General features: G+C 42.8%; 1 protein-coding gene across 1 annotated transcript in view; it reads left to right on the top strand.

The window, feature by feature from the left end:
- Positions 1-26,477, top strand: part of LOC311077711 (B-cell receptor CD22-like) — a 65,163-nt gene extending 38,686 nt beyond the window's left edge. Inside the window, exons 5-11 of the mRNA XM_084106314.1 lie at positions 7,338-7,592; positions 7,681-7,929; positions 8,012-8,093; positions 18,890-18,935; positions 25,891-25,971; positions 26,136-26,199; positions 26,339-26,477. Of these exons, the coding sequence (XP_083962440.1) occupies positions 7,338-7,592; positions 7,681-7,929; positions 8,012-8,093; positions 18,890-18,935; positions 25,891-25,971; positions 26,136-26,199; positions 26,339-26,343 (782 nt within the window). The 3' untranslated portion in view covers positions 26,344-26,477. The remainder of the gene's footprint in view (positions 1-7,337; positions 7,593-7,680; positions 7,930-8,011; positions 8,094-18,889; positions 18,936-25,890; positions 25,972-26,135; positions 26,200-26,338) is intronic.
- Positions 26,478-27,320: the final 843 nt, after the last annotated feature.

Genomic DNA, 27,320 nt, shown 5'->3' with positions numbered 1-27,320 from the left:
CCGTTGGTGCCAGTTCCAGTGCCTGTCTGTTCCAGTGCCTGAGCCGTTGGTGCCAGTTCCAGTGCCTGTCTGTTCCAGTGCCTGAGCCGTTGGTGCCTGTTCCAGTGCCTGTCTGTTCCAGTGCCTGAGCCGTTGGTGCCAGTTCCAGTGCCTGTCTGTTCCAGTGCCTGAGCCGTTGGTGCCAGTTCCAGTGCCTGTCTGTTCCAGTGCCTGAGCCGTTGGTGCCAGTTCCAGTGCCTGTCTGTTCCAGTGCCTGAGCCGTTGGTGCCAGTTCCAGTGCCTGTCTGTTCCAGTGCCTGAGCCGTTGGTGCCAGTTCCAGTGCCTGAGCCGTTGGTGCCAGTTCCAGTGCCTGTCTGTTCCAGTGCCTGAGCCGTTGGTGCCAGTTCCAGTGCCTGTCTGTTCCAGTGCCTGAGCCGTTGGTGCCAGTTCCAGTGCCAGTTCCAGTGGTGCCAGTTCCAGTGCCTGAGCCGTTGGTGCCAGTTCCAGTGCCTGAGCCGTTGGTGCCAGTTCCAGTGCCTGAGCCGTTGGTGCCAGTTCCAGTGCCTGAGCCGTTGGTGCCAGTTCCAGTGCCTGAGCCGTTGGTGCCAGTTCCAGTGCCTGAGCCGTTGGTGCCAGTTCCAGTGCCTGTCTGTTCCAGTGCCTGAGCCATTGGTGCCAGTTCCAGTGCCTGAGCCGTTGGTGCCAGTTCCAGTGCCTGTCTGTTCCAGTGCCTGAGCCGTTGGTGCCAGTTCCAGTGCCTGAGCCGTTGGTGCCAGTTCCAGTGCCTGAGCCGTTGGTGCCAGTTCCAGTGCCTGAGCCGTTGGTGCCAGTTCCAGTGCCTGAGCCGTTGGTGCCAGTTCCAGTGCCTGAGCCGTTGGTGCCAGTTCCAGTGCCTGAGCCGTTGGTGCCAGTTCCAGTGCCGTTGGTGCCAGTTCCAGTGGTGCCAGTTCCAGTGCCTGAGCCGTTGGTGCCAGTTCCAGTGCCTGAGCCGTTGGTGCCAGTTCCAGTGCCTGAGCCGTTGGTGCCAGTTCCAGTGCCTGAGCCGTTGGTGCCAGTTCCAGTGCCTGAGCCGTTGGTGCCAGTTCCAGTGCCTGAGCCGTTGGTGCCAGTTCCAGTGCCTGAGCCCTGGCCGCCCGAGGGGTCGTCTCCGCCCTGGCCGCCCGAGGGGTCGTCTCCGCCCTGGCCGCCCGAGGGGTCGTCTCCGCCATGGCTGCCTGCACGATCTTCTCCGCCCTGGCCGCCAGATGGACTGACATTTTCGCCATGGCCTCCCGAACTCTGTGGTCCACCTGGGACTCCCGAACTTTGTGTCCCGCCCTGGACTCCCGAACTTTGTGGGCTTCCCTGGATTTCTGAACTGTCCATTCCCCTTGCCCCGCCCTGGTCTGTCCCTCCCGTCCCGCCCTGGTCTGTCCCTCCCGTCCCGCCCTGGTCTGTCCCTCCCGTCCCGTCCGGGTCTTGTGGAGCGTCTGGTAGCCGCTCCGTAGGGAGGGGGTAATGTCACATGTCTGTCCTGTCTTGTGCTGCACATGGGTGTTTGTTGTTTTGTGCCATGTGCTCTCCTGTCTATTGTCTAGCCCCTCCCATCTTGTTATCTAATTATTGGTTAATTTGTCCCACCTGTCCTTCTCGTTTCCCTCCTTTGTTTGTTCCCCTATTTAGCCTCCCTGTGTTTGTAGTCCTGTGCTGGTTCGTTGTCCGAGTTACCTGTCCTTGATGTTCCTGTCTGTTGGATACCTGAGTTCTGAGTTTTTGTACTTCGTCTGTGTTTGTTTATTAAATCTCCTCTGCACTTGAATCCTCGTCTCTCGTTTAGTGTTCCGTGACATATCCGCGTTGTCCCTGGTTTCTGCTCATACTGCCATGGTAACCAGAGCTATGAACCAGAGCCCTCTGATCGTAACCAAGGCGACAGACGTGGACAATGTAGTTCGCAATGTCTATTTGCACGCTGTTGTTGTTTCGTTCAAACATTATGGACCATGGCAAGCAGACTTTGGATAAAAAAGGAGAACTAAAACGAGAATCAATATCAGCGCGGTGTTTTCGAGATGCCGAGAGCTCCCATAGACAGTATATAAATGAGAGCTCCACGTCCGAGACTTCGACCGATTCTACATGTACTTTATTAAACAGGTGAGCACATTTACATAAAACTAATCAATGTTATATAGTTCAACAATGATAAAATGTTAGAATATGATCTGTATGTTATTCTAATGTTGATCTAGTTTACTGCTAGTCTCATACAGACAAACTAACACATACATTTCAACACATTTAAATGCAGTTTAGTGTGCTAGTGTAATGTTAGACCAAGTGAAACAACGCTGCGTTACCTCACAAGTTTAATTTGTCTAATAAACTGACCTGTGAGTTGTAATTCTGCACTTGCGTGTAGTTCGGTAGAATGAAATGTCCATATTCCTTTTATATCCGCGGGACTCGCGTCGCTTGTGGAGCTGATAGCTGTCTCTTAGCAATCCTGAACTGCTTCATATCACAGTCATGATAAAAGCATCGATGTATTCAGTCATCCATAAACATTATTAGATCGGTCGGCTTGATGTTGACGACAAGATCCATAATTCTTAGCAAATGTTGCGTCATCAAACTACGCCTTTGTTATTGTAAGAGGTTAGCGACCCCTAGCGGCTAAAAAGATTCCATACTGTACGTTTAAGTGCACTGTACAGCGATCTCAGTCTCACGTGCTCTGACACGTGCGGGATAACTCAATTACACACGAACAGTCCCGTTTAACTTAACTCTTGGTGATGCTTTTCGATCAAAACACGAGAAGTGCAAAATACAGCAAGAAGACAAGTCTCTTAATGAAAAAAATCAAGCGGGGTTTGCACTTTAAACGTACTCACTGCTTCCGTGGTCTTCACAATATGTTACTGCGTCATTCTAACAGCCAACACATACCACCGGAAACAAAACTGGAAAAAATATCTTCTTCAATATGAAACATGGGTCACTGTTCACACTCTCACTTAGTGCTGTCGTCCTTTATTCAACTCAAGCCTTGATAATCTTCCATTGAAACAACTTTATCGAACGAGCTTCTCGATCACGACACTGCACTCCCTTCTGTGTGCATCACACACTCATACCCATAGACATCATATAGAGCTAGACGCCCTATTGGCCGCTGGGCGAAAGAAATGCGGCCGCCATCTTAAACCGGTCATACTCCTATTTGCGTTGCATAGCAGCAGTAGACGCCAGAGCACTGTGCAGCATATTCCTGCTCAAATCGGCGGACCATCGCTCGGGGATTACTTTTCACTAGTAAGATTTAACATTTAACATTACCGTACTATTGGTTGTATTTTGTAAATAAAATATGCAATGTGTCCTGTATCATAGCTACATGTATGACCTTTGCAGCAAAAAAAAATGCGTGAAAATCGGTTCGGTATTCAGTGAGATATGATTAATTAAATGTGCTGACTCCTGCCAAACAGATTACACTGAGCGGAGCGGTTGACCGGTTTAAGATGGCGGCCCCACGGCTCGTCCGTGCCAATAGGCAGTAGCGGTCGATAGGGCGTCTACCTATATGATGTCTATGCTCATACCACACGCTCTTCTTCATCTCTGCCCGCTGCATTCACAGCACACGCAAAAAGCGGACCGCTCACCAAAATAAGAGTATCCCAAAAATAAGCTCCTTTCAAAATAATACACCCGTTACATGACATGAGATGCATTCAAAAGGACAAGGCAACTGACACATTAAAAAACGTAATAGTTATCATGATAAAAACATTGAGATGAATCAATTCTGCTTCATCAGCGTGTTTAAAGTTCTTTATTTAACTTCCAGATTGCTATTAATCAGTAAATTGGAGGTTTATCAGGTGCACAGTTGGTGATGCTAGCGATGAAATGTGTGTTTTGACGTCACTGCTACTGCAATACCTTCCAGTGTTATAGGATAGTTGGTCTGCATATGCAAATTAAAGTACAGTTATTAATGCAATTATTTTCTCTGTTTCTTAAGAACAGGTTCCTTGTCATTACTATCTATATGCAACTGATTAAAGATAGATATTCCCAAGTTTGAAAACTTTGTTACATGAGCATCTTCATGGACTGATGTAAAGTTGCTCTGTTTAATGTGTATGCCTTTAGTCTAATGTTGTCTGTTAAATCTCTTCCTCTGGTTGATCTGCACTAGGTGAAGTGTCATAAGCTCATGTGAAAGTATAAGGTGTTAATCACGTGTCATTCAGAGTGTGAAAACCCCAATACTGGTTTCATCCTGATCATTCGTAGTGCTGTCACTGGTCACTGGTGTTGGTGAAACAGGTAAGAGCATGATTTTATAACTGTTTAGTCAAATATCTTAAAGGGATCCACTTTTTTCGGAAATATGCTCATTTTACAACTCTCCCAGAGTTAAACAGTTGAGTTTTACCGTTTTAGAATCCATTCAGCCGAACTCCGGGTCTGACAGTACCACTTTTAGCATAGCTTAGCATAGATCATTGAATCGGACGAGCCCAGTAGCATTTCTTTCAAATTGACCAAAGAGTTTCAATATTTTTCCTATTTAAAACTTGACTCTTCTGTAGTTAAACCGTGTACTAAGATCGACGGAAAATGAAAAGTTGCGTCATATCATTACGCCTGCTGGACTCATGGTACGGCCGCACAGTTCCTTGATTATTACGCCGGAATGAGAGAAGTTCCTAGCCATATAGGCTTAGAAAATCGTAACTTTTCATTTTCCGCCGATCTTAGTAAACGGTTTAACTACAGAAGAGTCAAGTTTTAAATAGGAAAAATATTGAAACTCTTTGGTCATTTTGAAAGAAATGCTACTGGGCTCGTCAGAATCAATGATCTATGCTAATCTATGCTAAAAGTGGTACCGCCAGACCCGGAGTTTGGCTGAATGGATTCTAAAACGGTAAGACTCAACTGTTTAACTCTGGGAGAGTTGTAAAATGTGCATATTTCCGAAAAAAGTGGAGTATCCCTTTAAGTGTGGGGGTTTTATGGGGGAGGGTTGGGGCTAGTTGTCACAGGGCTGTGTCTCAGTAACTAAATGGTTTAAAATCACAAGTCAAAAATGATGGTTGCTGTCATTTTCTTGCATAAATAAAGAATTTCATTGATTTCTGTTTGACTTTAAGCTAAGAACTAGAGTGTATTTCTCTTTTAGTTCTCGGTTCAATCTCAAAATAGATGTTGCTCAATTTTCATAAGAAAAGGAAGATAAGGTCACTGATGCTACATTAGGTAACCCACACACTTGTACATGTGCATTCGCAGCTATAGTCAAGATACAGGGGGTTTATGTTGAGCTAGTGGCTTCATCTGTAGGTCCAAGAATAGGCTGAGGCTAGTGCTATTATTAGTTTAAAATAAACCAAAAACAAACACATGTTCTCTGAGCTTACATACATTTCTCAGTAGATCAAAGTAGCATAAAGTCTGGTCTGGAACAGACACAGCGCACGAGTCCTCAGCCCACTCTCTCTCAGAATCTCCCAGTTTCCCAGTGGCTTTTCTCCATGACAATTATGACAATTACTGCAATTAACGCAATAATGCCACTGGATAAGTATTACCTGGTGACCTCTAGTCATTTGTAATAATTGCAGAGGTTGTCTGTGATCTTAATCCCGTGCGAATCGGCCATGTCTGTAATTTGTAAAGTAAAAATTCCCCCGCAAATGACCGACCATATTTCGCTGAACACCGAGGTCCTGTGATGATATTAGTCCTGTGTGAATCAGCATCTCTGTGATTTGGCAGGGTCGTTTATAATTTTTTCAAGGTTTTTGTTTCCTGTGCGCTTTTTTATCCATCTTTCGTGAAGAGGCTGCGTTGGAGTGTTTTGATAGTATTTTGGGTGCTGGGTCATATCACTGTACACCATGATACGATACAACTATACAATTTGCAGAAAGAGAAAGCTGAAAACCATCAGAAGAGCAAAAACAAAAAGAATGATTAGATGGAGATGGATGACATGTATAGTAGCATGCGGTGAGGAACATTCTTGTGTTTATGATATATCCTACAGTTAGACCTATAATAACAACAATACATTTTCAAGCAATAGCCTACTGACATCATATCCAGGAGATAAGTCAGTAAATTCGAGTAAAATCACAGGCTTCGCTCATCCCGTGCGAATGCGCCACACAAAATTAATCAGCGCACGACTCCTCAGTCCACTCTCTCTCAGAATCTCCCAGTTTCCCAGTGGCTTTTATCCGTTTCTCCAGTCCAATTACTGCAACAAGACACAGGTGTTTGTAGTTTTGCACTTGACCTGCTTTCTCACCGCTCGTCTCCTGTCTCTCTATCCCGCTGCAGACTTCACTGAACCACACCTCCCTCGCCACAGACATATACACTGTATAATATATTTGATGAAACATCTAATGCAATGAGAATATGAAAAACTTAATGTGTAACAATGAGACAGAAACGACAAGACTTGCATAAACCGCCAGGACTAGTCTTACAAGTTAGTCATCACATTTTTTTCTTTAAAACTGTTCATAACTTTACGTCAGTTACATAAAAACGTACATTGGACTAATCTGATACCGAAAAGTGTGACTGACTGATCTGATCTATCATACTAGATCTTAAGACACTGTCTTATCATAATGGCTATATTTATGTAACTGGCCCTTTAAAGCTGAAAAATAAGCCACTGTACATTTGTTGTAGGTGTTGATAGTGACATCAGTCAGAATGGCTCCTCCTCTTCCTCTGATCGTTCTTCTCATGATTCATGGTTAGTCAATGCAACACTTCAGAAACACTCAAGATAAATTTGATACTGCAATTTTATATGCACAAGCTGCTGCTAAATTGTTCAGGATCAATTCTGTGTTTCAGGGGTTTCTAGTGATGATTGGGGTGTGAGTTACAGTCCCTCACACATCTGTGCACTAAAGGACTCAACAGTGATAATGAGATGCACTTATAAATACCCTACTGGACATCAGATCATGAGAGTGTTCTGGACCAACGAGTCTATAAAGGGTGAAGAGCCTCTAGATCTGTCTGAGGACCCTGAATACAGTCAGAGGCTTCAGTATCTGGGAGATAAACAGCAGAACTGCACCATCAGACTGAGTCATGTGACACTGAAGGATTCACACATGTACTGTTTCAGATTCATCACTGATAAAGATGGAAAATATATTGGTTATCCAGGAGTGACTCTTAATGTCACAGGTGACTTTGATGAGGTTTATCTCTTCTTCTGTGCATTATGTTGAATAATAATCAGTGTAGACAGCAGCACTAGATTAGAAAATTAGGAGATTGTGTTTGAATTAGATGATTTAAGGTTTTATGTTTTGTCCTGTGTTAGATCCTCCAAAGAGCGTCTCAGTGTCCATCAGTCCATCTGGTGTAATAGTGGAGGGAGATTCAGTGACTCTGAACTGCATCAGTGACTCAAACCCTCCTGCAGAAATCAGCTGGTTTAAAGGAAGAACTTTTGTAGGATTTGGAAGAATCTACAGCATCTCAAAGATCAGCTCTGATGACAGTGGAGAATACAAGTGCAAGTACAGAAATGAGCATGGAGAGAAATACTCAGATGCTGTGACTTTAAACATCATGTGTAAGTTAATAATCACCTACATATTGTTAAAAAACTTCAAATTCATAATTTTCTAGTATTTGTTATGAATTTTAATTTTTGTCTTTAGATCCTCCAAAGAACGTCTCAGTGTTGATGAGTGGATCTGGTGTAATAGAGGAGGGAGATTCAGTGACTCTGAACTGCATCAGTGACTCAAACCCTCCTGCTCTGAACTTCAGCTGGTTTAAGGAGAATGAAACCTCAGCTGTTGGATCTGGACAGAGTTTCAGTGCACTACAGAGTGGACTCTTCTACTGTCAGGCTCACAATCAACATGGATCTCAGAGATCAGACGCTGTAACTGTCACTGTTAAAGGTAGAGCGGCTCATATACTTACATTACTCTTTCTATAGTGATTCAAATGAATCTGTTCAGATGTTTTACTCTTTTGTCTCAGTTGCAGGACGTCTGGTGATATTATACATATCCATTGGAGGGGTTTGTGGAGCTGCAGTGATCATTACGATGTTAGTGATTTGGTAAGATGTGTGTCTGTGGTACTCTCTCGTGTGTGTGAATGAATGACTGAGTTAGAAAGTTGTGAATTCAGTGAGACGTCATGATGAACATGAACTGAGGCAAAATTTCCAATCCTATCTTTCCACACTGACAGCTACTCAGTTAGTTATTGAATAATGAAATCTGAAGCTCACATCATTACTGCAGTAAATCCTGAAGATGGACCAGATTTCATCACATTCAAAGTGGCAGTGCCACGTCCTAGAGAAATACCTTTCAAATCATATCTGTGTATTAATCATCAAATAGGTTCTGATTGGTTGTAATTGTTTCAAATCATTGTCTTTAAAGGGGAACCAGGTGTTTGAAACAGAGAAATGACACACAGGAGTCTCAGGTGAGAAAAAAATATTTGGTTTTCAGTAGTTTACTAAATTAATTTGTAACTAAAAGTGAAAGTCTGAATTAGTGACTTTTTCTAGTGAGTTGTTTATAGACATTATTTATTTTCTCTTTATTCTGTTTTTTTTTTTTTTTTTAATGGCAAAGATGAATCATCCCAGACCTGATCATGACAGACGCGACGCTTATGATGTTGAACTGAGTGATCCTGTGTATGAGAATGTAACGGTAAGTGTTGTAAGTGTTTCCTACAAAAGTCTAAACTCTCTTCACCTTTAGCCAAAATAAATTAAATGCTCAATGTCAGTGTGAACATACAGTATCTATATTGACTAAGTATATGGAGATTTAAATAACACACTCCTGTTTTTACTTTGTCTTCATTCATAAAGGCTCCTCAACTTGATGATTGTAAACCCGAACTGGACTCGTCTCTGTATGAAAATCTTCGAGCAAGTAAGAATACCCACTAGATAGAGACAAAACCCAATCTATTAGCCTTTCCTCTTGACACATGTTGTTGATGCTTTTATTGACATATTTCAATATTAATGTTTTCACTTTCTTTCTTTCTTATTCTTTCTTTCTTATTCAGACTAACAAGAAGAGGCTGTAGTGTTTTGGACACAGTAAATATTACAGCCTTTATTCATCTCTTTGTGGGAGGAGCCCTGATTGATTGACAGGAGTGCCATGATGACGTGTGACTGAAGTAATTAAGGGATCGTTTTATAGAAGGATGTGTGATAATGAAAGTAAACGGTTAATGATTTATGTAAAACTGTGTAATCACTAGGTTGTGTGTTTCTCTTTATGCTTTTTAATCATGTATGAATCTTACTTCATTGAGATTATTAATGTTTTTGACCGTGAGTATCTGTATTGTTCATGTTTCCAATAAAAGGCAGAAAAAAATAAGACTCTAGTGTAAAATTCCACACTTTTCTGTCATTCAATAAATCAAGAATAACAGCATAAGAAATATTAAAGACCATTACACTTAGAGATTGCTAGAGAGAAAAAAATAGATCAAACTACATAAAATTATATATATTATACTATATCTATGTTATATATATTTTTTAGTTGTGTACTTACATTATCCCACCTTTCAAACCAGGAGAAATTTTAATTTAATTCGAAGACACACCACGTTTCTTTATTTCCGTTTTGTCGCCGTCAATGGCGTCATATCCGCGTTGTCCCTGGTTTCCACTCATACTGCCATGGTAACCAGAGCTATGAACCAGAGCCCTCTGATCGTAACCAAGGTGACAGACTTGGACAATGTAGTTCGCAATATCTATCTGCACGCTGTTGTTGTTTCGTTCAAACATTATGGACCATGGCAAGCAGACTTTGGATAAAAAAAGGAGAACTAAAACGAGAATCAATATCAGCGCGGTGTTTTCGAGATGCCGAGAGCTCCCATAGACAGTATATAAACGAGAGCTCCACGTCCGAGACTTCGACCGCTTCTACATGTACTTTATTAAACAGGTGAGCACATTTACATAAAACTAATCAATGTTATATAGTTCAACAATGATAAAATGTCAGAATACGATCTGTATGTTATTCTAATGTTGATCTAGCTCACTGCTAGTCTCATACAGACAAACTAACACATACATTTCAACACATTTAAATGCAGTTTAGTGTGCTAGTGTAATGTTAGACCAAGTGAAACAACGCTGCGTTACCTCCCAAGTTTAATTTGTCTAATAAACTGACCTGTGAGTTGTAATTCTGCACTTGCGTGTAGTTCGGTAGAATGAAATGTCCATATTGCTTTTATATCCCCGGGACTCGCGTCGCTTGTGGAGCTGATAGCTGTCTCTTAGCAATCCTGAACTGCTTCATATCACAGTCATGATAAAAGCATTGATGTATTCAGTCATCCATAAACTTTATTAGATCGGTCAGCTTGATGTTGACGACAAGATCCATAATTCTTAGCAAATGTTGCGTCATCAAACTACGCCTTTGTTATTGTAAGAGGTTAGCGACCCCTAGCGGCTAAAAAGATTCCATACTGTACGTTTAAGTGCACTGTACAGCGATCTCAGTCTCACGTGCTCTGACACGTGCGGGATAACTCAATTACACACGAACAGTCCCGTTTAACTTAACTCTTGGTGATGCTTTTCGATCAAAACACGAGAAGTGCAAAATACAGCAAGAAGACATGTGACAATGTCTCTTAATGAAAAAAATCAAGCGGGGTTTGCACTTTAAACGTACTCACTGCTTCCGTGGTCTTCACATATGTTACTGTGTCATTCTAACAGCCAACACATACCACCGGAAACAAAACTGGAAAAAATATCTTCTTCAATATGAAACATGGGTCACTGTTCACACTCTCACTTAGTGCTGTCGTCCTTTATTCAACTCAAGCCTCGATAATCTTCCATTGAAACAACTTTATCGAACGAGCTTCTCGATCACGACACTGCACTCCCTTCTGTGTGCATCACACACTCATACCACGCGCTCTGCATACCTCTGCATTCACAGCACACGCAAAAATAAGCTCCTTTCAAAATAATACACCCGTTACATAGAGACATGAGATGCATTCAAGAAGGACAAGGCAACTGACACATTAAAAAACGTAATAGTTATCATGATAAAAACATTCAGATGAATCAATTCTGCTTCATCAGCGTGTTTAAAGTTCTTTATTTAACTTCCAGATTGCTATTAATCAGTAAATTGGAGGTTTATCAGGTGCACAGTTGGTGATGCTAGCGATGAAATGTGTGTTTTGACGTCACTGCTACTGCAATACCTTCCAGTGTTATAGGATAGTTGGTCTGCATATGCAAATTAAAGTACAGTTATTAAAGCAATTATTTTCTCTGTTTCTTAAGAACAGGTTCCTTGTCATTACTATCTATATGCAACTGATTAAAGATAGATATTCCCAAGTTTGAAAACTTTGTTACATGAGCATCTTCATGGACTGATGTAAAGTTGCTCTCAGTTTAATGTGTATGCCTTTAGTCTAATGTTGTCTGTTAAAACTCTTCCTCTGCTCGATCTGCACTAGGTGAAGTGTCATAAGCTCATGTGAAAGTATAAGGTGTTAATCACGTGTCATTCAGAGTGTGAAAACCCCAATACTGGTTTCATCCTGATCATTCGTAGTGCTGTCACTGGTCACTGGTGTTGGTGAAACAGGTAAGAGCATGATTTTATAACTGTTTAGTCAAATATCTTAAAGGGATCCACTTTTTTCGGAAATATGCTCATTTTACAACTCTCCCAGAGTTAAACAGTTGAGTTTTACCGATTTAGAATCCATTCAGCCGAACTCCGGGTCTGACGGTACCACTTTTAGCATAGCTTAGCATAGATCATTGATTCTGACGAGCCCAGTAGCATTTCTTTCAAAATGACCAAAGAGTTTCAATATTTTTCCTATTTAAAACGTGACTCTTCTGTAGTTAAACCGTGTACTAAGATCGACGGAAAATGAAAAGTTGCGTCATATCATTACGCCTGCTGGACTCATGGTACGGCCGCACAGTTCCTTGATTATTACGCCGGAATGAGAGTAGTTCCTAGCCATATAGGCTTAGAAAATCGTAACTTTTCATTTTCCGCCGATCTTAGTACACGGTTTAACTACAGAAGAGTCAAGTTTTAAATAGGAAAAATATTGAAACTCTTTGGTCATTTTGAAAGAAATGCTCACGATCAGCGCACGACTCCTCAGTCCACTCTCTCTCAGAATCTCCCAGTTTCCCAGTGGCTTTTATCCGTTTCTCCAGTCCAATTACTGCAACAAGACACAGGTGTTTGTAGTTCTTAATGTGTAACAATGAGACAGAAACGACAAGACTTGCATAAACCGCCAGGACTAGTCTTACAAGTTAGTCATCACATTTTTTTCTTTAAAACTGTTCATAACTTTACGTCAGTTACATAGAAACATACATTGGACTCAAGGCCGTAACCAGGGTTTGAAAATTAGTGAGGTCCGGGCTCCGGGGTGAGGTGCAGGGCCGGATTTAGAATTCAGAGGCCCCTGGGCATAATGTCTTGTAGGCCCCCCCTTAGGCAGACCAAATGTATAGTTTGTCTAAGGATATTTAAATTTTGCATTAACAGTTTTAGTTAACTGACTTAAAAGGAACTTTGTTGTACTATGCTGGAGTAAAGTTCATAAATGATTGTTCTTTTTCATAGGATTTTATAAAACTATGATGGGTGGACCTCTGTCCCTCTAGGGGGGTTCGGGGACATGCTCCCCCGCAAGAAAAGTTTGTACATTTTAAGGTTAAATGCATCAATCTGGTGCTCTTTGAGAGCTCAAAATTAAGAGCTTCAACGGGCTTCAACCAATGAACTGTGCACAAAGAAAAAACATTGACTTGTACCTGGACATTGAAGGGGCTCAAACATATTTTTTAGTTATGATATAGAGTTTCAGTCTACAATACATTATCACTGGTGTTTTAGTATGCCAAACAATTAGTATAATAATGATTTATATAATTATTCCTATATAAAATCCATATAGCCTAATAAATGAAAATGAATATTTCAAAAGTATATTTTACATTACACTATAGGAAAATTACAATACTTTTGTCCTATGTCTTTACTTGCAAGAAATAAACCCTTTGATCGCATGAGCAAAGTGCGCACTTTTCTTTAAATCACGCAGCACAAACATAATGCCTATATAGGATACTTAATTAAAGTCTTGTGCTGTTTTATAAAGCACAAAACCATCACGGTTTCGATTTTAGTTTGTTGCCAAAATATAACGCTAGAGACCTTTATGTTAGGCTATACATTTTACATCTCATGTGTATTGGGAAAAGGGAGAAGAGCACTTTTTTTTTTTTTGCCATTTTTGCCATTCTACACTCTCTCTGTTCTGTCTGTTTTGGAGGATAAACATTGATAATTTAGACCTTCTGTATTGCATCACAATTTGTTATGTAACAATACCGATTACTGTAATAGATTTCCATAGTAAACATTGCTATATGGATAAGTACAGAATTGGTGCACACTGCTGTCCCACAACCAAAAAACACATTTAAAAGGCATTTAAGTATTCAAATCTTAGATGTTTACAAAGATCCTTCTATTATCTATTGAATCCCACAATAATATTTAAAATATCAGTAAGATTAATATATATAAAATCATAATTTATTGGGTACTTTCAATTGGGAGGTGGCTGTCCCGAACAGTCATGACCCAAACATGTCATCATTGTTTTGGTAGTGACAAAAGGGAACACATAATCATTTATTTGGGGGAAATAAAATTTTTTGTACAGTTATGCAAATCATTAGTATCTTAGTATGTTTTACTAGTGTTTTAGTATGAGAGTTAAAATTCTGTAATTGCTAAAAAACATTACTGTCATTACCGAAAATGTGCCTTCACGACCGGAACGTGGATGTTTTGTCTAAAAATAAAGTATATTGAATTATCAACTAAGATGTTAGTATGTTTGGTTCAATGTTTATTCAAACTAATGAATCCTTAACTTTGAAATCAGTATGATTAACAATTCCTTTTACAACGAAAGATTGGATTCAAAATACAACAAATCTTATAAAGTACACTTGAAATATTGTCAAAATTGTAATTATTATTGATTTACCTGTGAAAACTTTTTTTTTTTAAATAGCAAAGAAGGTAGATGTAAACAAAATATGAATAGGTCATAAGCCTTATTAAATTATTTATTATTGTGTTTCGGTAGTGACAAATTTGGGGAGAGGAAAAATATTCCAAACCTTTCTGAAAATACAATATGATAACTAATTGCATACATACAAAATTTGAAATTTTGTGCATATATATACACTCACCTAAAGGATTATTAGGAACACCATACTAATACTGTGTTTGACCCCCTTTCGCCTTCAGAACTGCCTTAATTCTACGTGGCATTGATTCAACAAGGTTCTGAAAGCATTCTTTAGAAATGTTGGCCCATTTAGGATAGGATAGCATCTTGCAGTTGATGGAGATTTGTGGGATGCACATCCAGGGCACGAAGCTCCCGTTCCACCACATCCCAAAGATGCTCTATTGGGTTGAGATCTGGTGACTGTGGGGGCCATTTTAGTACAGTGAACTCATTGTCATGTTCAAGAAACCAATTTGAAATGATTCGAGCTTTGTGACATGGTGCATTATCCTGCTGGAAGTAGCCATCAGAGGATGGGTACATGGTGGTCATAAAGGGATGGACATGGTCAGAAACAATGCTCAGGTAGGCCGTGGCATTTAAACGATGCCCAATTGGCACTAAGGGGCCTAAAGTGTGCCAAGAAAACATCCCCCACACCATTACACCACCACCACCAGCCTGCACAGAGGTAACAAGGCATGATGGATCCATGTTCTCATTCTGTTTACGCCAAATTCTGACTCTACCATCTGAATGTCTCAACAGAAATCGAGACTCATCAGACCAGGCAACATTTTTCCAGTCTTCAACTGTCCAATTTTGGTGAGCTCGTGCAAATTGTAGCCTCTTTTTCCTATTTGTAGTGGAGATGAGTGGTACCCGGTGGGGTCTTCTGCTGTTGTAGCCCATCCGCCTCAAGGTTGTGCGTGTTGTGGCTTCACAAATGCTTTGCTGCATACCTCGGTTGTAACGAGTGGTTATTTCAGTCAAAGTTGCTCTTCTATCAGCTTGAATCAGTCGGCCCATTCTCCTCTGACCTCTAGCATCAACAAGGCATTTTCGCCCACAGGACTGCCGCATACTGGATGTTTTTCCCTTTTCACACCATTCTTTGTAAACCCGAGAAATGGTTGTGCGTGAAAATCCCAGTAACTGAGCAGATTGTCAAATACTCAGACCGGCCCGTCTGGCACCAACAACCATGCCACGCTCAAAATTGCTTAAATCACCTTTCTTTCCCATTCTGACATTCAGTTTGGAGTTCAGGAGATTGTCTTGACCAGGACCACACCCCTAAATGCACTGAAGCAACTGCCATGTGATTGGTTGATTAGATAATTGCATTAATGAGAAATTGAACAGGTGTTCCTAATAATCCTTTAGGTGAGTGTATATATATATATATATATATATATATATATATATATATATATATATACACTGTATATAATAAGAATATGACACATAGGCCTACTGATGATGAATAAAGTATAAGGCTATTAAATAGCAGTTCCAAAATAGTTTACAAATAAGTTGGTATGTCAGACCACAGTCATTTAGAAATATAGTGCAAAAACACAGTGAAAATAAAGTGGCATTTTGGGGTTAAGGAAACAACAGTAACCATGGTAAATACACAATAGCCTACTAACATGAGCTGTTAATGAACATGACCACTGATCCTGATGAATAGAATGAAAATTGAATGAACATAAACCTGCATGTAAATCATTCCAAACATGAAGTAAGTTGCGGAATTTATTGGCACTTTTTGGTAATTTCATGACTTACAAATTGACATCAACTACGATGTTGTTGCATCATGCTTGTAGTCTCTTTTGCGCTTTATTTATAATAAAGTGACATAAAGCGCTTTGCCGCATTTGCGCGTGTAATTGAAGAGGACGCGCAACGAGACTGACCGGACAGGAACAAAGTACGTTTTTTTAGGTGAGAGACGTTTTATTTCGTAACAAGTTGCAAATAACGTTAGAATAATGATACAGATCTGTATTATGCTATTGTTTTTGAATACATTTCTTACAGATAATCACGATGATCATTGCGTTTGTCTTACCGAATGTGATATCTTCCTGTCAGCAATTAGCCTACAGTTTGTCTAAGCTTCTTCTTTTTTATTAATGCCACGAAAAACATTAAAAAAACAAAAAATAATAATAATGAGAAATAAGTTCAAAGCTTGTGTTTTGGAAAAGAAAATTAATATATCACTAGCCCTAACATTCAACTCCCCACTTTATTAACGTCCTAAAGTGTCACAATAAATGGGAAAAACGAGTCCAAAAAGACGTATAGGTGGATCTGGAAACATGGAGGCTGCACCCGCGCCCTCACTCACAACGCGCTCTCAAGCCCCGTTCACTGTTCCTTCTCTCAGCGACATGAATTGCAAACACACATATGACGCGGTTTAAACGGCTAATTAGTCTTTCAGAAAGCTTGAAATTTTATTTTTGAATATAAAAAAATGACCGAGGTCCAGACCTCGGTGACCTCATAGCTGGCTACGGCCATGATTGGACTAATCTGATACCGAAAAGTGTGACTGACTGATCTGATCTATCATACTAGATGTTAAGACACTGTCTTATCATAATGGCTATATTTATGTAACTGGCCTTTTAAAGCTGAAAAATAAGCCACTGTATATTTGTTGTAGGTGTTGATAGTGACATCAGTCAGAATGGCTCCTCCTCTTCCTCTGATCGTTCTTCTCATGATTCATGGTTAGTCAATGCAACACTTCAGAAACACTCAAGATAAATTTGATACTGCAATTTTATATGCACAAGCTGCTGCTAAATTGTTCAGGATCAATTCTGTGTTTCAGGGGTTTCTAGTGATGATTGGAGTGTGAGTTACAGTCCCTCACACATCTGTGCACTCAAGGACTCAACAGTGATAATGAGATGCACTTATAAATACCCTACTGGACATCAGATCATGAGAGTGTTCTGGACCAACGAGTCTATAAAGGGTGAAGAGCCTCTAGATCTGTCTAATGACCCTGAATACAGTCAGAGGCTTCAGTATCTGGGAGATAAACAGCAGAACTGCACCGTCAGACTGAGTCATGTGACACTGAAGGATTCACACATGTACTGTTTCAGATTCATCACTGATAAAGATGGAAAATATATTGGTTATCCAGGAGTGACTCTTAATGTCACAGGTGACTTTGATGAGGTTTATCTCTTCTTCTGTGCATTATGTTGAATAATAATCAGTGTAGACAGCAGCACTATAATTATACTATGATATAATGTGTGTGTTGTGTTCAGATCTTCAGGTGGAGTCTCCTGAGAGAGTGACAGAGGGAGATTCAGTCACTCTGAGATGTAAAAGCAGCTGCGCTCTGACTGACAGAGCAACATTCATCTGGTACAGAAACTCACAGCCATTAACTGAGAGAAGAGACAGAAACAATGAACTCCTGCTGCAGTCAGTCAGAAGAGAGGATTCAGGCAGATATAGCTGTGCTGTAGACGGACACACTCACATCTCTCCTGCTGTTCAGCTCAATGTCATGTGTGAGTACAGATTCATTAGTTCTCTTAAAATTAGGAGATTGTGTTTGAATTAGATGATTTAAGGTTTTATGTTTTGTCCTGTGTTAGATCCTCCAAAGAGCGTCTCAGTGTCCATCAGTCCATCTGGTGTAATAGTGGAGGGAGATTCAGTGACTCTGAACTGCATCAGTGACTCAAACCCTCCTGCAGAAATCAGCTGGTTTAAAGGAAGAACTTTTGTAGGATCTGGAAGAATCTACAACATCTCAAAGATCAGCTCTGATGACAGTGGAGAATACAAGTGCAAGTCCATCAATGAACATGGAGAGAAATACTCTGATAATGTCACTTTAAACGTCATGTGTGAGTTTATTATAAAACATTAGATGCTAATTCCCTGTTTTGATTAATTTGGTTCATATTAGATAATTTGGTTCATTTTAAATAATTTGGTGATTGTTATTAGACCCACCCAGGAGCGTCTCAGTGTTGATAAATGGATCTGGTGTAATAGTGGAGGGAGATTCAGTGACTCTGAACTGCATCAGTGACTCAAACCCTCCTGCTCTGAACTTCAGCTGGTTTAAGGAGAATGAAACCTCAGCTGTTGGATCTGGACAGAGTTTCAGTGCACTACAGAGTGGACACTTCTACTGTCAGGCTCACAATCAACATGGATCTCAGAGATCAGACGCTGTAACTGTCACTGTTAAAGGTAGAGATCGGCTCATATACTTACATTACTCTTTCTATAGTGGCTCAAATGAATCTGTTCAGTTTTACTCTTTTGTCTCAGTCGCAGGACGTCTGGTGATATTATACATATCCATTGGAGGGGTTTGTGGAGCTGCAGTGATCATTTCGATTTTAGTGATTTGGTAAGATGTGTGTCTGTGGAACTCTCTCGTGTGTGTGAATGAATGACTGAGTTAGAAAGTTGTGAATTCAGTGAGACGTCATGATGAACATGAACTGAGGCAAAATTTCCCATCCTATCTTTCCACACTGACAGCTACTCAGTTAGTTAATGAATAATGAAATCTGAAGCTCACATCATTACTGCAGTAAATCCTGAAGATAGACCAGATTTCATCACATTCAAAGTGGCAGTGCCACGTCCTAGAGAAATACCATTAGTTCAAATCATATCTGTGTATTAATCATCAAATAGGTTCTGATTGGTTGTAATTGTTTCAAATCATTGTCTTTAAAGGGGAACCAGGTGTTTGAAACAGAGAAATGACACACAGGAGTATCAGGTGAGAAAAAAATATTTGGTTCCCTTTCAAGGGAACTCGCGTTGCGTCGAGTTTGACGCTATGGGAACGCTTTGCGTGATGACGTCTTGAAGCACATGTAAAATCAGTCCAATGGTGTGGCGGAACGTCAGAGGCGGGTGACGTCACGTACCAGGAAGCTATAAAAGCCGGCCCGAAACAGAAAACGAAAGCTTTCTGAGTCTTCAGTTGCGCTCTGTGTGAAATCTGTCTGTATATTTGGTGTTGTCTGTCTATATCATATATACAGTGAAGAAAATAAGTATTTGAACACCCTGCTATTTTGCAAGTTCTCCCACTTAGAAATCATGGAGGGGTCTGAAATTGTCATCGTAGGTGCATGTCCACTGTGAGAGACATAATCTAAAAAAAAAAAATCCAGAAATCACAATGTATGATTTTTTAACTATTTATTTGTATGATACAGCTGCAAATAAGTATTTGAACACCTGAGAAAATCAATGTTAATATTTGGTACAGTAGCCTTTGTTTGCAATTACAGAGGTCAAACGTTTCCTGTAGTTTTTCACCAGGTTTGCACACACTGCAGGAGGGATTTTGGCCCACTCCTCCACACAGATCTTCTCTAGATCAGTCAGGTTTCTGGGCTGTTGCTGAGAAACACGGAGTTTGAGCTCCCTCCAAAGATTCTCTATTGGGTTTAGGTCTGGAGACTGGCTAGGCCACGCCAGAACCTTGATATGCTTCTTACAGAGCCACTCCTTGGTTATCCTGGCTATGTGCTTCGGGTCATTGTCATGTTGGAAGACCCAGCCTCGACCCATCTTCAATGCTCTAACTGAGGGAAGGAGGTTGTTCCCCAAAATCTCGCATTACATGGCCCCGGTCATCCTCTCCTTAATACAGTGCAGTCGCCCTGTCCCATGTGCAGAAAAACACCCCCAAAGCATGATGCTACCACCCCCATGCTTCACAGTAGGGATGGTGTTCTTGGGATGGTACTCATCATTCTTCTTCCTCCAAACACGTTTAGTGGAATTATGACCAAAAAGTTCTATTTTGGTCTCATCTGACCACATGACTTTCTCCCATGACTCCTCTGGATCATCCAAATGGTCATTGGCAAACTTAAGACGGGCCTTGACATATGCTGGTTTAAGCAGGGGAACCTTCCGTGCCATGCATGATTTCAAACCATGACGTCTTAGTGTATTACCAACAGTAACCTTGGAAACGGTGGTCCCAGCTCTTTTCAGGTCATTTACCAGCTCCTCCCGTGTAGTTCTGGGCTGATTTCTCACCTTTCTTAGGATCATTGAGACCCCACGAGGTGAGATCTTGCATGGAGCCCCAGTCCGAGGGAGATTGACAGTCATGTTTAGCTTCTTCCATTTTCTAATGATTGCTCCAACAGTGGACCTTTTTTCAAGCTGCTTGGCAATTTCCCCGTAGCCCTTTCCAGCCTTGTGGAGGTGTACAATTTTGTCTCTAGTGTCTTTGGACAGCTCTTTGGTCTTGGCCATGTTAGTAGTTGGATTCTTACTGATTGTATGGGGTGGACAGGTGTCTTTATGCAGCTAACGACCTCAAACAGGTGCATCTAATTTAGGATAATAAATGGAGTGGAGGTGGACATTTTAAAGGCAGACTAACAGGTCTTTGAGGGTCAGAATTCTAGCTGATAGACAGGTGTTCAAATACTTATTTGCAGCTGTATCATACAAATAAATAGTTAAAAAATCATATATTGTGATTTCTGGATTTTTTTTTTTAGATTATGTCTCTCACAGTGGACATGCACCTACGATGACAATTTCAGACCCCTCCATGATTTCCAAGTGGGAGAACTTGCAAAATAGCAGGGTGTTCAAATACTTATTTTCCTCACTGTATATATATTCAGTATGGCGAGCGAGCAGCAGTTTAGAGTGTGTGTCCATCCCTGCCCGCGTTATTTAACGGGAGGTGACACACACACTCTTTGTGTTGTTTGTTTGGGAGAGGAGCATGCCCAGTCAGCACTCGAGGGTGGTGACTGTGTGCATTGCTGTGCGCTTCCATTGCGTACGCTCCGATCCCGCTTGGCTCGGTTCAATCCCGACCACGCTCCCCAGGGCTCGGGTCCCGCCGCTGCCGAGGCACGGCGTCGATCTCAGACCTGGGGTTCACAGATGGATTTATCAGTGGATGTTGAGACGGGCTCTGCCTTATCTCAGCATCCGTCTGATAGATCCAGTGCCTCTTATCAGGGTGTGGAAGCACGCGCTGCGGTTTCTTCCCCCCCGATAGAGGTACCAGTACTGCAACTATCCAGCTCTGAGGAGTTGGATGTTGTGAGTATTGTAGCTGAGTCTGAGGATTCGCCACCTCAGTCTCATGCGTTTGAGGAACTGCTCGATGTCATTACTAGAGCTGTTGACAGACTGTCTATTGAGTGGCCAGAAGATAGGCAGGACGTTCGTTCGAAAAGTAAGCTCGACGAACGCTTCCTGCCATCTCGTGCGCAGCCCCAGCGCAGGAGCCTGCCGTTTTTCCCCGATCTCCACACCGAGGTGTGGAGATCGTGGGCGAAACCAGTGTCATATCGAGTGTATACTGCACAAACATCACACTATTCATCCATTCACAATTATAAAGAGCATGGTTATGGGGAGATGCCGAAGGTGGAAGAGACGCTCGCGAGCTATCTCTCTCCAGCAACGGCATCTTCTCTGAAGGCTCCTGCACTTCCATCCAAGCCAGTAAAAGTTACTTCTTCCCTGGTTCATAAAGCTTATGCCGCCGCCGGTCAAGCTGCAGCGTGTTTACATACTATGTCCATAATGCAGGCTTACCAGGCTGAGTTATTGGGTGATTTTGAGGAGGGCGGGGGTATTAGTGCTGATACGGTGTCTGAACTGCGTAGAGCCACGGATTTGTCTCTCAGGGCCACCAAGGAGACGGCTAAATCCATCGGCCGCTCTATGGCAGCCCTGGTGGCCACTGAGAGGCATCTGTGGCTTAACTTAAGTGACATAAAGGACAAAGAAAAACATGTTCTTTTAGATGCACCAGTATCCACGCAAGGGTTATTTGGAGACGCAGTTAATAGTGCTGTAGCGAAGTCACAAGAAGCTTCAAAACAGGCAGCTGCACTTCAGAAACTTCTCCCCCGCCGTTCTTTCTATGAGGCTGCTGAGCGGGAGCAGCCTCACTCCTCTAAAAAGAGCGCTGAGCACCGCGCCACTCAGAAACAGAGCGTGTCCTCCCGTGCTCCCCCACAAAAATCTCGGGGACACGGAGGGCGCTCTCAAACCCAGCAGTCTTCGAGGGGTAAAACGGATCTGCGGACCGTTATTACCGCCAAGAAGGCTGCTGGGAAAAAGTCCTGATGTCTGAGGGCTCAGGACAAATGAGGGTAGTCCCCCCGAAGCAGAGCGGTTAACACCTCTTTTCACGGTGCCCGTCTCTCTTCGGTGCCCTCAGGGGACCGTTCTGCCAACCCTGCCGCCTCCGGCGTTACAGGGCGCAGCGGTCTCCGGCGAGCACATATCTCAAGGTCCACCCGGAAACGTAGTGGCCTCGGGATGCCCGCCCCCTCTGAGGAGGGTGCTAGAGCAGTCTGTTTGGTCGTTCCCTGCCGGTGCGCCGTTACAGGGCGACGAACCGACTGCTCAACAGCAGGAGAAAAATACGGTGCCGTCTCTCTTCGGTGCCCTCAGGGGACCGTTCTGCCAACCCTGCCGCCTCCGGCGTTACAGGGCGCAGCGGTCTCCGGCGAGCACATATCTCAAGGTCCACCCGGAAACGTAGTGGCCTCGGGATGCCCGCCCCCTCTGAGGAGGGTGCTAGAGCAGTCTGTTTGGTCGTTCCCTGCCGGTGCGCCGTTACAGGGCGACGAACCGACTACTCAACAGCAACAAAATCCAGAAACCAGTCTCGAGAGACTGGTACCTCTAGTAGAATCTTTGACAGCGTGGAAGCTACTGTCAAATGTTTCTCGTTGGGTCCTGCAGACCGTGGAAAAAGGGTATTAGATACAATTCTAGTAACGCCCACCGCGGTTTATGGGGGTCCTGCCCACAATGGTGGGCCCCGAGCAGGTTCTGGTTATGGAACAGGAAGTAAACACTCTGTTAGAGAAAGGGGCCATAGAGTATGTACCTCCCTCCAACAGGGAAACCGGGTTTTACAGCCGGTACTTCATAGTTCCAAAGTAGGACGGGGGATTGCGTCCCATTTTAGGTCTTCGAGTTGTCATGCAGCTCAAGTTCAAAATGTTAACATTGAGACAATCGTGCCACAGATTAGTCCGAGGACTGGTTTGTCACGATAGACCTCAAGGACGCATATTTCCATCCGTCCGTGTCATTGGAAGTTCCTGAGGTTTGCTTTCGGGGGCAAAGCATACCAATATCGAGTTCTTCCATTCGGCCTGGCTTTATCACCCCGCACTTTCACCAAATGCGTGGATGCAGCTCTGGCGCCTCTGCGCCTCCGGGGTATTCGCATCACGAACTACATCGACGATTGGTTGATTTTAGCTCAGTCGCATTAGATGGCGGTTCAACATCGAGATGTTGTTCTCGCCCATATCAAAGAGTTGGGGTTACGGCTGAACGCCAAGAAGAGTGTGCTTCTCTATTTTAGAGGACCACTTTTTTAGGCGTGGTTTGGGATTCAGTGTCGATGCAGGCGCGCCTGTCATCGCCACGCTTAGATCCTGGCAGCTGTGAGAAGTGTAAAGCTAGGCCAGCTACTCACTGTCAAACAGTTCCAGAGACTGTTGGGTCTCATGGCAGCAGCTTCCAACGGGATACCTTTTGGACTGCTGCACATGAGGCCCCTGCAGTGGTGGCTCAGGACCAGAGGGTTTTTCCCCGAGGGGCAACCCATTTCGCACAATCAAGGTCACGCGGTGATGCCTACGTGCCTTGGTTATGTGGAAGAAACCTTGGTTCCTGTCCCAGGGCCCAGTGCTGGGAGCTCCTTGTCGTCGCAAACTGCTAACGACGGATGCTTCCCTCACGGGTTGGGGAGCGATCCTGAGGGTCGCTCATCTCAAGGTCTGTGGGAAGACCATCATCGTTCCTGGCATTCGATAGCCTAGAGATGTTAGCTGTCTTCCGGGCTCTGAGGAGCTTTATCACAGGTCTCAGGGGACACCATGTGTAGTACATACGGACAACACGTCGGTAGTCGCCTATATCAAGGGGGTTTGCGCTGGCACGCCATATCCTCTTGTGGTCCCAGGGGAAGTTGCTGTCACTCAAGGCAGCCTACATCCCCGGGGTCCAGAATATAGGAGCAGACACTCTGTCGAGACAGGGGCCGAGGCCCGGGGAATGGTGGCTCCACCCCCGAGGTGGTGGAGCTGATATGGAAATTATAAGTGGGTCTGTTTGCGTCTCGAGAGACGTCTCACTGTCCACTTTGGTTCTCCCTCACGCATCCAGCTCCTTTGGACTGGATGCTATGGTGCAGACGTGGCCGAGGCTACGTCTGTACGCTTTTCCCCCAGTTGCTCTGCTCCCGGGAGTTCTGGAGAGAGTTCGCAGGGACCGGGTTTGCCTGCTTCTTATAGCCCCGCGCTGGCCGGGCAGAGTATGGTTTCCCGATCTTGTGTCGCTCCTCGACGGGCCTCCTCTGGAGCTACCCGTCAGGAGGGACCTTCTGTCCCAGGCGGAGGGCTCGATATTTCACCCCCGCCCAGAACTGTGGAACCTGTGGGCTTGGCCTCTGAGGGGGCCCAGCTCATAGAGTCAGGTCTCTCAACTGAGGTTGTTGAGACCATTCTACAGTCCAGAGCTCCCTCCACGAGGAAACTTTATGCCCTGAACTGGAGAGTATTCACCTCTTTGTGTAGTGACCGTCGGTTGGATCCAGTCAACTGCCCAATTGGTACAGTTCTGGAGTTCCTGCAGGACCGGTTCACTGCAGGTCTGACCCCGTCCACCTTAAAGGTTTATGTGGCGGCCATAGGTGCTTACCACATTCCTTTGGGTGGAATGTCTGTGGGGAAAGACCCCTTTGGTATCTCGTTTCCCTCGTGGCACTTGGAGGTCCTCCTTCCTTTCGAAATCGGACCAGGAGGCTAATAATTTGCTTTGCCCTGTTCGGGCGTTAGACGCGTATGTCCACAGAGCTGCCCTGTGGCGTAAAAGTGACTTTTGCTCCCCTAACAAGGGAGGTCCAGTGTCTAAGCAAAGGATGAGCAGTGGGTGGTTGAGACTATCTCACTTGCTTATGAGGCGGCTGGACAGCCTTCTCCTTTGGCTGTCCGGTCGCACTCTACGAGGAGTATGGCGGCCTCTAAGGCCCTTATATCAGGAGTTTCGTTACAGGACGTTTGTGATGCGGCAGGCTGGTCCTCACCGCACACTTTCGTCAGGTTCTACTCTCTGGATCTAGACTCTGCTCCAGGGTCTCATGTTTTGTCTTCCTAGTGCTGCTCTCCAGATTTCACACAGGACAGACATTTGTAGCTATGGAGGCGTTGGTATAGACGTTCCCATAGCGTCAAACTCGACGCAACGCGAGTTCCCTTGAAAGGGAACGCCTCGGTTACGACTGTAACCTCGGTTCCCTGAAGAGGGAACGAGCGTTGCGTCACCTTGCCATATCTCCTTCATGCCTGTCAACACGACTTCAGACTTTACGAAGCTTTCGTTTTCTGTTTCGGGCCGGCTTTTATAGCTTCCTGGTACGTGACGTCACCCGCCTCTGACGTTCCGCCACACCATTGGACTGATTTTACATGTGCTTCAAGACGTCATCACGCAAAGCGTTCCCATAGCGTCAAACTCGACGCAACGCTCGTTCCCTCTTCAGGGAACCGAGGTTACAGTCGTAACCGAGGCGTTTTCAGTAGTTTACTAAATTAATTTGTAACTAAAAGTGAAAGTCTGAATTAGTGACTTTTTCTAGTGAGTTGTTTATAGACATTATTTATTTTCTCTTTATTCTGTTTTTTTGTTTTTTTTCTTTAATGGCAAAGATGAATCATCCCAGACCTGATCATGACAGACGCGACGCTTATGATGTTGAACTGAGTGATCCTGTGTATGAGAATGTAACGGTAAGTGTTGTAAGTGTTTCCTACAGAAGACTAAACTCTCTTCACCTTTAGTCAAAAGAAATTAAACGCTCAATGTCAGTCTGAACATACAGTATATATATTGACTAAGTATATGGGAATTTAAATAACACACTCCTGTTTTTACTTTGTCTTCATTCATAAAGGCTGCTCAACTTGATGATTGTAAACCCGAACTGGACTCGTCTCTGTATGAAAATCTTCGAGCAAGTAAGAATACCCACTAGATAGAGACAAAACCCAATCTATTAGCCTTACCTCTTGACACATGTTGTTGATGCTTTTATTGACATATTTCAATATTAATGTTTTCACTTTCTTTCTTTCTTATTCTTTCTTTCTTATTCAGACTAACAAGAAGAGGCTGTAGTGTTTTGGACACAGTAAATATTACAGCCTTTATTCAGGGCTTTGTGGGAGGAGCCCTGATTGATTGACAGGAGTGCCATGATGACGTGTGACTGAAGTAATTAAGGGATCGTTTTATAGATGGATGTGCGATAATGAAAGTGAAGTGTTAATGAATTTATGTAAAACTGTGTAATCACTAGGTTGTGTGTTTCTCTTTATGCTTTTTTATCATGTATGAATCTTACTTCATTGAGATTATTAATGTTTTTGACCGTGAGTATCGGTATTGTTCATGTTTCCAATAAAAGGCAGAAAAAAATAAGACTCTAGTGTAAAATTCCACACTTTTCTGTCATTCAATAAATCAGAATAACAGCATAAGAAATATTAAAGACCACTGCACTTAGAGATTGCTAGAGAGAAAAAAATAGATCAAACTACATAAAATTATTAATATAAGGATTACTGCACAAAATTACACTTGTTGTTCAGACACAACAACATTTCTATTAAAAAAAAAAGTCCTTAATACACAGCAAATTACGTTTCAACTTATTCCTTCTACGACGATGAAAACAGTTCAAACAGAAACAAGTTGTGAGTGACTAACCGAAACCGAAACACAGACCAATAAAGTGTTACCGGATTAATGCACAAAATTACACTCGTTGTTCGGAACAAAAACATTTCTATGAAATTAAAAAGTCCTTAATACACAGCAACTTACGTTTCAACTTATTCCTTCTACGATGATGAAAACAGTTCAAACTGAAACAAGTTGTGAGTGACTAACCGAAACACAGACCACTCGAGCTCTACTTCGGGTTTTCAATCTCCCGCTCGGAGCGATACTGCAGCCAGCCAGAGAAAACACGGCCGATAATAACAATAACTTTTGTTTTCTGTAGTGCCTTTAAAGGAGATTCACAAAGCGATCACAGTATAAGATAATACAAGTAAAGTAATAAACAAAATACAAA

This window comes from Abramis brama (assembly GCF_963993115.1).
Source record: "Abramis brama genome assembly, chromosome: 2".
Classification (NCBI taxonomy): domain Eukaryota; kingdom Metazoa; phylum Chordata; class Actinopteri; order Cypriniformes; family Leuciscidae; genus Abramis; species Abramis brama.
Note: the sequence above shows the minus strand (reverse complement) of the source record. Positions and strands in the feature narration are given on the sequence as shown.